A 12,911-nucleotide genomic window follows, 5' to 3' on the forward strand; every position below is an offset into this window, starting at 1 on the left:
TGAGTAGGAAAAGGAGTGAAAGAATAAGGGATGAACAGGAAAACGTAATAGGTATGGATAGGAAAGAATGAAAAAAAATGGAGGAAGATAAGAGGTAGAAAAGAGAAAGAGGAGGAATAGGAAAACGAAATAGGTATGGGTAGGTAAGAATGAAAAAAAATGGAGGAAGATAAGAGAAAGAGGAGGAATAGGAAAACGAAATAGGTATGGATTTGAAAGAATGAAAAAAATGGAGGAAGATAAGAGAAAGAGGAGGAATAGGAAAACGAAATAGGTATGGATAGGTAAGAATGAAAAAAAATGGAGGAAGATAAGAGAAAGAGGAGGAATAGGAAAACGAAATAGGTATGGATAGGTAAGAATGAAAAAAAATGGAGGAAGATAAGAGAAAGAGGAGGAATAGGAAAACGAAATAGGTATGGATAGGTAAGAATGAAAAAAAATGGAGGAAGATAAGAGAAAGAGGAGGAATAGGAAAACGAAATAGGTATGGATAGGTAAGAATGAAAAAAAATGGAGGAAGATAAGAGAAAGAGGAGGAATAGGAAAACGAAATAGGTATGGATAGGTAAGAATGAAAAAAAATGGAGGAAGATAAGAGAAAGAGGAGGAATAGGAAAACGAAATAGGTATGGATAGGTAAGAATGAAAAAAAATGGAGGAAGATAAGGGTAGGAAAAGGAGGGAACAGTAAAAAATGGATAAAGAAACGTTAATAAGTGTGGATAGGTAAGAATGGGAGAATGAAGGAAGATAATAGGTAGGGAAGGGAAGGGACTTAATTGGTGAGAATAGGTAAGAGAATGGAGGAAGATAATAGGTAGGGAAGGGAAGGGACTTAATTGGTGAGAATAGGTAAAAGAATGGAGGAAGATAATAGGTAGGGAAGGGAAGGGACTTAATTGGTGAGAATAGGGAAGAGAATGGAGGAAAATAATAGGTAGGGAAGGGAAGGGACTTAATTGGTGAAAATAGGGAAGAGAATGGAGGAAAATAATAGGTAGGGAAGGGAAGGGACTTAATTGGTGAAAATAGGGAAGAGAATGGAGGAAAATAATAGGTAGGGAAGGGAAGGGACTTAATTGGTGAGAATAGGTAAGAGAATGGAGGAAGATAATAGGTAGAGAAGAGGAAGGGAACAGTAAGTGGTCAATAGGAAAACGAAATGGTTAACAGAAGGATGTAGATGAGTAGTTAGCGAGTAATTGTTATGTTAGAGTAATAATGGGTATGAGTAGGTATTAAGGAAGGGAAAAATAGGACTAAAGAGATATCAAAACAAGAGTAAATGGGTGAATAGGGAAGGTAAATAGGGATGAATGGGTAACTAATGGATAAGGAGCTAATGGAGGGCTGTGAGCAGGAAGGAAGGAAGGAGAGGAAATGTAAGAAAAATAATAAACAATAGATAAAAGAACTGAACATATTAGGACAAGAGTGAGGGGTGGATAGGGATGATAAATAGGGATTAATAGGTAACTAATGGGCAAGGAGGTAATGGAAGGCTCTGGGCAGGAAGGAATGAAGGAGAGGAAATGTAAGAAAAATAATAAACAATAGATAAAAGAACTGAACATATTAGGACAAGAGTGAGGGGTGAATAAGGAAGGTAAATAGGGATGAATAGGTAACTAATGGGCAGGGAGGTGATGGAAGGATGTGAACAGGTAGAAAAGGATTAAAAAAGGTGAGAAAACAATCTGTAAAAGGAGGCAATGAGTAAATAATGAATGGGGTAGATAGAGATGATAAATAGGGATGAATGGGTAACTAATGGGCAGGGAGGCGATGGAAGGCTGTGAACAGGAAGAAAAGGATAAAGAAAGGTGAGAAAACAATAGATAAAATGAGGCAATGAGTAAATAATGAAAGGGAAAGTCAATATGAACAAAGAAAAGAGGGGAGATTTAACTAATAAGTGGAAGGGTTAAAATTGTGAAAGGGTTAATAAGGAAGGAAGAAATAGGAAACAAAGGCGGGAATAGGAGAAGGAGAGGAGGAGGAGAGGCGTAATGGAGGGAGTGGGAGATTTAACTAATAAGTGGAAGGGTTAAAATTGTGAAAGGGTTGATAAGGAAGGAAGAAATAGGAAACAAAGGTGGGAATAGGAGGAGAGGAGGAGTAGAGGCGTAATGGAGGGAGAGAGAGACTTTCCTAATGAGTGGAAGGGTAAAAATTGTGACCGGGAGAAAGTAACGGGAGGAAAAGATGGAAATAGGAGGAGGAAGAGGAGGAAAAGAGGCAAAAGAAAAGAATAGTGAAGATAATGAGTAGAGAAAGAGGAGGTAGATGGTGTAATGAGAGAAGAGATGAAGAAAACTAGTGGAAAGGAGATAGTGAAAAGAGAAGAGATAGACATTGAGAGAAAATAAATGGTAAGGAAAGGGTTAATGGAGAGGTATATTTAGTGTAATGGAGGGAGAATATGGAGGAGAAGAGAGGAGAGAGAAAGAGGTTGAGTAAGGAAGGTAAATTAGAGATGTGTAGAGAAGAGAAAAGGGACAGAAAGAGAAGAGAAAAGAAGAGATGAAAGAGGTATGGTGAAGGTAATGGAAGAAGAGGAATTCAGGAGAAGAGGAAGAGGAAGACATGAAAAGGTGGAAAGAGGAATTGAAGGAGAGGAGAGCAAGAGGAAGAGGAAGAGAAAGGGATTAAAAGGTGAGTTGAAATTAATGGAAAGAGGAATTGAGGGAGAGGAGAGCAAGAGGAAGAGGAAAAGGAGAGGATGAAGAGAGATAGAGGAGAGAGAAGAGAGGAAGAGGAAGAGGAAGAGGAAGACGAAGGGAGAGCAATGAGGAAGAGTGAAAGTTAAAAATTAGGTCTACAAATTCTACAGTGTAAGAGAGAAGAGAGAGAGAGAGAGAGAGAGAGAGAGTAAACAGACCCTTAAGTGAAAGCAAACAACCGTATTTTTTCACTCACAAAAAAAATCGCAATAAATAAACGGTATTAGTAAGATTAACCTCTCTCTCTCTCTCTCTCTCTCTCTCTCTCTCTCTCTCTCTCTCTCTCTCTCTCTCTCTCTCTCACACACACACACACACACACACACACACACACACACCAGGTAGGGGATAGAGGCCAGTCTCAGGTAGGTCTCCAGCTTCATAACGAAAGGTGAAAGGCTTGGACAGGTGGTGCCCCGCGGGAAGATGTGTAGCACCACCACGTCGCTGCCCACGCCTGCCCACCGAGCCCTGCAGACGGTGGGGAGAGGGGGAGCGTGTTAACGGGAAGGTTTTGGGTTAACGTTTTGATTCAAGGTGTTTGTGTCTCTGTTGCTACTGCCATTGTTGTCCGAGATGGTCTTGTTGTTTTTGGCGGTGGTGGTTTTGCTTGAGATGTTGTTAATGAGTGGAAGGATTAAAATTGTGAATAGGGAGAAGAAATGGGAAGCGAAGGTGGATTATGGACGAGGAAAGGAGGAAGAGAGGCGTAAAGAAAGAATGGCGAAGATGATGGGTAGGAAAGGACGAAGTAGATGGTGCGATTAGAGAAGAGACGGAGAAAACAATGGAGATGAGACAGTGAAAGGAGGACAGGAAGGACAAGAGTGATAGAAAACGATAGAAAATAAAGGGTAAGGTAAGAGAGGGAGATATTTGTTTTAATGTACACCCTTGAAGGCCTGGGAGCAAACTTGGTCTTCTAGGTAAATTCAGGGCAGCAATCCAACAGAGTCACCGATTGAGCTAAAAGGTCGCCCTGCCGGAGCCCACTTCTACGGCATTCTATATCCCTTCCTTTTCATTTTTTTTTATTTACTTTATTCTCCTTCCTTACTTTTCCTTTTTCTTTCTCTTCCTCTTTCTTAACTTCATTGTCTTCGTTTTTATTTTTATTTTTATGTACCTGACGCTCCGCCCTCGCTGTGGACGTGAGGGTGAAGGTGGCCCCGGAGCTCAATTTGTTAATGAGTGGAAGGATTAAAATTGTGAATAGGAAGAAGAAATGGGAAGCAAAGGTGGAATATGGACGAGGAAAGGAGGAAGAGAGGCGTAAAGAAATAATGGATGGCGAAGATGATGGGTAGAAAAGGTAAAGTTATTGTAGTTTCTCTAAGGTAATGCTGTTGTTATTCTTGTTACAGATATTATTGTTATTGTTGTTGGTTTTGTGAGGTGTTAGTGGTAGGGTTTTCATTGTTGTTTTTTGTGTTTATGTTGCCATTGTGTATCTGTTTATGTGATGTTATCTTTTAAGTTCTGCTCTGGTTTGTTGTAATTTGTTGGGCCATATCGAAATACTAAAACTTTACTACGAAATTTCAATCCCAAGAATCACTCACTCTAGAACTCCCATCCTTGTTAACTTTTTCAGATATATCCAGATAGATTTAGATAGATTCATGTATAGCGTGTGCCCCCAACGTGCCTGGTGAGCAGATATATACCGTTAGTGGCGCAGGCGAACTTATCTATAGTGGCTGCCGTGGTGTATGACTCTTGCCTTTACATCTGATATACTGGGACATTCAATAAGAGCTTAGATAAATATATGGATAGTGACGTTAAGTGGGATTAGATTTACAGGGTTGCCTTTTACAGGGTTACCGACCTCTTGCAGACTCCTTACGTTCTTATGTTCTGATGTTATATAATCCGGCACAGTATGATGATTTAGAAAACTTCGAGTCTTTTCACGAATAACTAACTGGCATGACGGTGTGTTTTATCCTTACTTAATTACGGTGTCTTCAGGTAAGGAGGTGAAAACAGGATGCAACTCTTCCTCAGCAAACATGACCTACCTTGCACAGTCTACGTTTTATTTTTTGTTTTATTTTTGTTTTTTTGTTCTGTTTTGTTTTGTTTTCATTATTTCGTGCACCGTGGAAGGTGAGTAACCCCGAGTAGGTGAGTTTTTTTTTTTTTTTTTTTTTTTTGCACCTGTCCTACTTAGCACTCGTGATAGGAAGATTGTGAAGAAAAGTTAAATAATGATATGAAAAAAATACTCTAATTGGATTATAATGAGCGACTGATATTACTACTACTACAACTACTACTACTACTGCTACTACTACTACTACTACGACGGCGACGACTACTACTACTACTACTACTACTACTACTACTACTACTACTACTACTACTACTACTACTACAATAACAATTACCACAATCACAATCACCACTATCACCACTATCATCACTTCACTACCACTTCTACTCACCTCCTCCTCCTCCGCCTCACACTCACCACCACCTTCACCACCACCGTCACCACCACCACAGCGAGGGAGAGAAACCTTCCTCCACCACAGCACAGCCACCTCGCTCCCCCTCCCCCCCACACCTCCACCGTCCTCACCACCCCTGGCTGGAGCATTGCGCCTGGGGAGGGAGAGAAGGTGATTAACTCCCTGTAATTAGCCGCCTGTGATGAAATGGAGTGATGGGAAGCGTGAGAATTGCGTAATTGCGTATAAGGGAAGTGATGGTTATGATGTGATTTTTTTTTTTTTAAGGTGATGCAGGAAAGGTATTAGTGTAAAGTTTTTTTCTTTATCCTCGCGGACTTTCCTTCTTCTTTCTTCTTTTCCCTTTTCTTTTTTTTTCTTTTCTTTCTTTTTCTTCTTCCTGTCTGTGTTGGCTTATGATGATGTTTTTTTTTTCTGGCTGACTTTTTCCTCTTTCTCTTTTTCCTTTTTCAGTTTTTCTTCCTCTTTTTCTTCTTTTCTGTGATGGTTTATGATGATGGCTAACTTATTTTTCTTGGGAATTTTTCCTTTATTTTCTTTTATTTTTAATGGTGAATGGAAGCATTAAGTGTAGTGTTTTTTTTTCTTCAGATTCTCCTTTTCTTTTGTTTTGTTTTCTGTACTTTATTTTTTCTTCCTTTCTATATTTCTACTCTTTTCTTCTTCGTTTTTTTCTGCAGGTACTGGAGAATTTTGCGAATACTCTCGAGCTGTTTCCTCTGTTGTAAAAAAAAAAAAAACATTCGAATACAACAGAAACTCGAAACCTGTGGCTGGTGTGGTGTTTGACGAACTGCGTGCGTGGGTGGAGGTAAAATCAGGGTAGGGGAGCAACAATGGTCTGGCGGTGGCCGAGTGGTCAGCGTGCAGGAGTGGTGAGCCTGTGGACCTTGATTGGAGTCCCACCGAAACACGCTGATTATAATTACTCAAGCTATCGCCGAGTGGTGGATATTGCCCAGATCTTCAATCAACCCTAACCTCAGCGATTTCGCTCAAGAGGAGCACCGGTGGGCAGTATGAGCCAAGCTAAGGGTCATTGGGGAGGGCCAGGTGGCCAGGGCCCCGGGATGCGTAATTTTTTTTCCTGGCCACCTCCGTCCTTCGTGATGCGGAAGCCGCACTGTTCGACGTTTGGCACCATCGCCAGGAGGCGCCTGGGTTGGCCCAGCTGACATTGTAAGCATACCCTCGTCGTTACCATAGTAACCATGACGCTACCACAGCTTTCCTCTGAACTAAGCACGAATTTATATGCAGTGCGTCTTTTTTTAAATACTTAAAGCTGTTTCTATACGAACATCACAGTTCCTCAAGGGCGAAATATATATACCATGTTGCGGAAAATATGAGACCTCGCCTCCCTACCTTGATGTTAACAAACACTTACCGTCGTGACGGGGCTCTGGAGGCAGGGGTCCCACAGCCTAACTAGCCTCCTAAAATACTCCAGAAGATGACAGCTAATAGGTACGTGTTATCTCTTGGCATTCACGCACCAAGTACGATCCAGCGGCTGTCTAACCTTGCTCCATTTCAAGCTTATTATGGAGTTACTGTCACAGCACCAAAGGACTATCCAAGGAAAATAAACCCCTAGAGCACAAGGGCCAGTGCCTCTGTGCATAATAAATATAGTTTACAGTATTGTTCTGCAGTGTCACTGCTATATGAAAGTTGAAGCCAGAAAGTAAATAGCTATCCTTCCCTTCTTTTTCAGTGAATGTAGTAAACAGAATGTAGTAAACTACAAACAATGCCCTGCAATTCTGAGACAGAGAGAAACAAGTAGGGTGAGATGCATAAAAGTGGGGAGGAAGTTTACTTTAAAGAGCATGATCAGAGGATACTAGTTATTTTTTAAAGAACAGCTAAGGCCCCAACTTGGCAACAATGGGCATGATTAACACACAAAGATTAGACAAAAAATTTGATTTGTTTAAAGACACGATCAAGAAGCCTAAGATGTGAATCGGCTGCTGAAATCCAAACTGGGGCACAGTACTTGAAAAATGGAAGTATTATAGAGAAAAAAACAATTTAAAATAATTGAATCATTAGCATAAACTTTCTTGCAATTATATATTCCAGTATTACATCATTTGTTGGTCTTTCATTACAGTGGAAAATAGTGTTTGACCCTAGGCTGCCCATTGAGCGTGGTTGGGGTATGGTTGATGCTGTTGTCATGTTTGATTTTTTATATGTGAATTGTTTGGAAACAGGTGGTGGTCTACAGCGATACATACTGCAGCTCCTCACATCACATCTGACAATGATAATTGTGTCGGAGGCAGCGGCTGATTATGACTATCATTTGTGGGGTGTTGTCTCATAATGTAGTCACTGAAACATATGTATGTTTATATGTGTGTGTGTGTGTGTGTGTGTGTGTGTGTGTGTGTGTGTGTATATATATATATATATATATATATATATATATATATATATATATATATATATATATATATATATATATATATATATATATATCCCGGCATGGGTACTTATGTAGTGACGCTACGCACCTAGGTCATTAGACTGACAATAACAAAAACTTTACTAGGGTTTTCTGAACTACTTTACAAAAATATTTCCACTTTCGATCGTTTATTTTATGTTAGGTTCGATTTAGTTAAAAATGTCCACGACTATTATGTAGCGTTAGGTGGCTTTCCTTTTTGATGCTACGGAAGGAGTGACCTCCCTCAGCCTGAGTCCTGCAGTATAGTATGTAGTATACTCGACCTGCTCAGACCTTACAAAGGAAAGTGACGCTACACATTCTCTTCTCCTCCCCTTCCTCCTCTCCTCCACGGTCTTATCCCTCCTTTCATAGATAGAGCAGGATGCAGGAAAAAGCTGTATAATATTTGTTTTTTTGATATTTTTATTCAGTGTTTTACATCTCCAGCAGTCCGGCGAGCAAGATGATGACCAAGGCTGTGCTGGGGCTCGTGTCTGCCATCGCTATGTGTGTCCTGCTGTTCAGTCTGGGGGACCAGAAGGACCTCCACGACCACCTGGAGGCGCTGGTGCAGGGCTAGGAGGCTGACGGCCCCTTCAGGAGGCGCTCCAGAACCTCGTCATTGTCCTGCACTGGAGGGGCCACGCAAGGCTCCTTACGCACTCGGCGGCTGGAGACGCGGGAGGCGCAGTTATTCCGGGTCTGGACGCCACACAACGGTGGTGGGGCGGCTCAGAGCGCTGCTGGCCGCCCTCACCTGGCTGGGGCCGCTGCGGCCTGATGCACCGCGGGACCCCCTCAGAGAGTGCGGGGTGGCCCCGCCCGGTGACGCCTGGTGGACCACGAGGAGCCGTCTGGCCTGCCTCAAGGACCACAGGGCCGGAGGAGAGTGGCCTTCATGGCGTCTTTCAGCCGCCGGTGGCATGAGATGTGCCCCGGGGAGTGCCTCCAGGGCGGCAAGCGCTTCGCCAGACTGATTTTTCCCAAGATGACTTGCCGCATCTTGAATTCCCGGGACAGAGGATGTCTGGGAATGTGCTGCGGCACCTTGGCGAGGAGGAGCAAGACGAAGGCCAGGTGACAAACAGTAATAACGATCAAGCCTAGAAGCCTCGCCTCAACGAGGCTGTGCTCGGCTCGGGCCTCGGCCCTGTGCAGGCCAGACGGCTCCTCGTGGTCCACCAGGCGTCACCGGCCGGGGGCATCCCGCACTCTCTGAGGGGGTCCCGCGGTGCATCAGGCCACAGCGGCCCCAGCCAGGTGAGGGCGGCCAGCAGCGCTCTGAGCCGCCCCACCGCCGTTGTGTGGCGTCCAGACCCGGAATAACTGCGCCTCCCGCGTCTCCAGCCGCCGAGTGCGGAAGGAGCCTTGCGTGGCCCCTCCAGTGCAGGACAATGACGAGGTCCTGGAGCGCCTCCTGAAGGGCCGTCAGCCTCCTAGCCCTGCACCAGCGCCTCCAGGTGGTCGTGGAGGTCCTTCTGGTCCCCCAGACTGAACAGCAGGACACACATAGCGATGGCAGACACGAGCCCCAGCACAGCCTTGGTCATCATCTTGCTCGCCGGACTGCTGGAGATGTAAAACACTGAATAAAAATATCAAGAAAACAAATATTATACAGCTTTTTCCTGCATCCTGCTCTATCTATGAAAGGAGGGATAAGACCGTGGAGGAGAGGAGGAAGGGGAGGAGAAGAGAATGCTGGAAGGGGAGGGAAAGGGCCGCCTTGTAGCGTCACTTTCCTTTGTAAGGTCTGAGCAGGTCGAGTATACTACATAATATACTGCAGGACTCAGGCTGAGGAGGTCACCTTCCGTAGCATTAAAAGGAAAGCCACCTAACGCCACATAATAGTCCAGGTTGAAGGAGTAACGCCCTCAGGCTTACAACCTGCTCTCTGAATATGGCCTGGCGACGCTGCCAAATGTCGAACAGTGCGGCTCTCCGCATCACGAGAAGGACGGAAGTGGTCAGGAAAAAAAATTACGCCCTCGGGATGAGGCAAATATGAGGTAATGAGGATGTGAGGTTTCGCAGGGCAAAGAGAGGCTGGCAGTTTGCCACTTGTAAATAGCAGTTGTAAAGTCCCAACACTGAGGTGATTCAGTAGATGCCTGGAGCGGCAATGTGCAGTTTGGGCTGTGTAGCTGCTGCCGGACAGGTCATGGCCTCAGTGAATTGTAATTTGATTTTATGAATTACATACACAATATGAAGCAGAAAAGCTCAAGGTTAAATCAATAAAAAAGAACTTGTTCTTGAAATCGAGTACAGTACAAAAGTACTCGTACTGGGATTCGTGACATCGTGTTGTAGACGTGCATGGACGCGAGGACAAAACATGTACCTCAACCCAAGCCTGCTCTCTCTCTCTCTCTCTCTCTCTGAGCCAGAAATATTGATGGAATTTTTGTTTATCGTCCAGCAGTTATTTCTATAGTGTCACACATTCTTCTTCTGTTTTCCTTCTCTTTAAGAATTTGTGTACTCAGAGTCTTTTGTTTTATCCTTTCGAGTTTTTAATTTTTCTTTTCCTCCAGAAGAAGTGCTATTACGGCTAAATCATTGACACTAACATTCTTAAACATGGTAAGCCCAGCAGCGATATTTCCAGGTTGAAGGACAGAATCGTACTGATAAAAAACGGTGTGAGCAGGTCCCGCGCAGGCCCGGGCCGTATACGTGCTGGTGTTTTCAAGGAAGAAGTTTGAATGAAGTGACAGAACTTTAGACAAGGAAACAAAACAAAAAGGATGAGAATATAACCGAAAAAAGAGGGAACGAAGAAAAAAGAAAAAAAAAAAGAAAAAAAAGAAGGAAGAAAAGAAGGAAACAAATAAAGAAAGAAAGATAAGAGAGTCAGGTGTTTGAATAAGTCAGTGTGGCAGAGAGAGAGAGAGAGAGAGAGAGAGAGAGCTATCTATAAATTATTCACATATTAACTAACATTACACACACACACACACACACACACACACACACACACACACACACACACACACACGAACACACACACAACGACAATAACCATAACCTACATCACTTCTTATCCAATATTCCTCTCTCTCTCTCTCTCTCTCTCTCTCCATTTCGTTTCTTCCTGCCTGCATTCCTCTTACTGTTTATTTATTTTTTCTTTCTCCAATCCTATTCCTTACTGCTTTCTCTTCTCCTCTCTTTCACAGTTTCCTTCCCTCTTATTTCTTCTCTTCTTTCCTCTCCTTTTCTCTTCGTTTCCTCACAATACACATCATTCCTTCCTCCTCCGTTCCCTCATCTTCCTTCTTTCTTTGTCTTCTTTCTTCCATTATTCTATTCTCTCTTCTACCCTTTCGTACTCTCCTTCTTCTCCTGTTCCTTCTTCACTCTTTCCCTCTCTCGTTCCCTCTTCCCTTTCTTTCTTTTAACCCTTCATACCTTCCCTTCTTTCTTTATTCGCTCAGTTCCTCTCTCCTCCCCTCCTTCCCTTTCCATGGGTAGTTTTATGACCCCGGTAGTAGTTTGACAAAGCCTCTGTGCCAGGAATGTGAAGAAACACTCACGATAAAGCGATTCATCTCCTTTTTGGCCTTTGAAAACTGTTAAAATGAGAAGAGGAAGCGTCTGATAATACCGACGTTAGGTTCTTTTCCTGCTTCCTATTTTTATTCCTCCTTTTCCACTTCATTTTCTTTCGTTCCTCTTCTGGTTTCCTCCATTAATGCTTTTCTCTTCTTCTATGTTTCTCTTTCATCGCTTCCTCTTCCTTTCTTTATTCTTCCTTTTCCACTTTTCTTTTTTTCTTTTTTTTATTCCTCCTTTTCCACTTCATTTTCTATTGTCTTTCTTCTGGTTTCCTCCATTAATGCTTTTCTCTTCTTCTATGTCTCTCTTTCATCGCTTTCTATTCCTTTCTTTATTCTTCCTTCTCCTCTCTTCTTTTTTTCTATTTTATTCTTCCTTTTCCACTTCATTTTCTTTCCTCTCTCTTCTGGTTTCCTCCATTAACGCTTTTCTCTTCTTCTATGTCTCTCTTTCATCGCTTCCTATTCCTTTCCTTATTCTTCCTTTTCCACTCTTCTTTTTATTTCTTTCCTCTTTTGGCTTCCTCCTTAAATCCGTTATCTCTCCTCCTCTCCGTCTCTTCCTATGATTCATGTCTTTCTTATATCCCTCTTTCTTTTTTCTCTTCCTCTTCATTTTCGTTCTTCCTCCTTTTCTGGCCTCCTTTTATTCCGCCTTTATTTATTATTTATTTATCTCGCCTCCTTTCCGTCTCTTCTTGTGATTCATGGCTTTCTTATAACCCTCTTTCTTTCTTTTTTTCCTCTTCATTTTCGTTCCTCCCTCTTCTGGCTTCCTCCTTTTACTCCGTTATCTCGTCTCCTCTGCGTCTCTTCCTACGCTTCATGTCCTTCTTATATCCCTCTGTCTTTCTTCTCTTCCTCTTCCCTCGCAAGAATTAGCCTCCCATACATAACACATATATCTACATCACAAACAAAGAAGAAACGGAAGAATGAATATATGACCGAAAAACACGAAAGAATTAACGATAGGAAAAATTAGGAAAAAGAAAATAAAGGAACGAAAAAATATAAAGAAAAAGAGCAAGAAGGAAAAATAAAGAAAAAAGAAAGGAGAGAGGGAAAGATGAGAAAGAGGGAAGAAGGGAAAGTTAGAAGTTATGCATTAATTTAGAAGGAAAGGAAAGGAGGGGAGGAGAGAGAAATTGAAGGAGTAAAGAAAGAAGGTAAGGTGTGCATTTACCTGTGGTCGAGGGCTGGACGTGTGTTGAGGGGCTTGTGAATTCTATCCCTCTTTCTTTCATCGCTTCTTTTTCCCTTCTGTCTCAAACCCCAGGAATTATATCCCAATACAACACACATATGCCTGTAACACTTCAGTCACCAATAATGCCCGTAACACCTGCATCTTACCTGTGGCTGTGGGCCGGGCAGATGTGTGGGCGTGAGGTTTACTGAATTCTATCCCTCTTTCTTTCATCGCTTCCTCTTCCCTCCCGTCTCAAACCCTAGGAATTACACCCTCATGCACACATATACCTGTATCACTTCAGTCACCAATAATGCCCGTAACACCTGCATCTTACCTGTGGCTGAGGGCCGGGCAGGTGTGAGGCAGTGTTCCCAGTGGTTACTTTTTTAGATAAGCTGTACATTTATATACGACGCTGACCATAATGCTGCAAAATTGATAAAACACCTACAATTTGTTACTCTTGTGTCCGGTTTTAGTAAT

The 12,911-nt window shown here is 42.7% G+C and overlaps 1 protein-coding gene across 1 annotated transcript in view; it reads right to left on the reverse strand.

The window, feature by feature from the left end:
• Nucleotides 1-12,911, reverse strand: part of LOC126993130 (failed axon connections homolog) — a gene marked incomplete at its 5' end in the record, with an annotated part of 36,613 nt that overhangs the window by 22,302 nt on the left and 1,400 nt on the right. Inside the window, one exon of the mRNA XM_050851992.1 lies at nt 3,065-3,197. Coding sequence (XP_050707949.1) covers nt 3,065-3,197 — 133 coding nt within the window. The remainder of the gene's footprint in view (nt 1-3,064; nt 3,198-12,911) is intronic.

The sequence above is a fragment of the Eriocheir sinensis genome, unplaced genomic scaffold, assembly GCF_024679095.1.
Source record: "Eriocheir sinensis breed Jianghai 21 unplaced genomic scaffold, ASM2467909v1 Scaffold566, whole genome shotgun sequence".
Lineage (NCBI taxonomy): Eukaryota > Metazoa > Arthropoda > Malacostraca > Decapoda > Varunidae > Eriocheir > Eriocheir sinensis.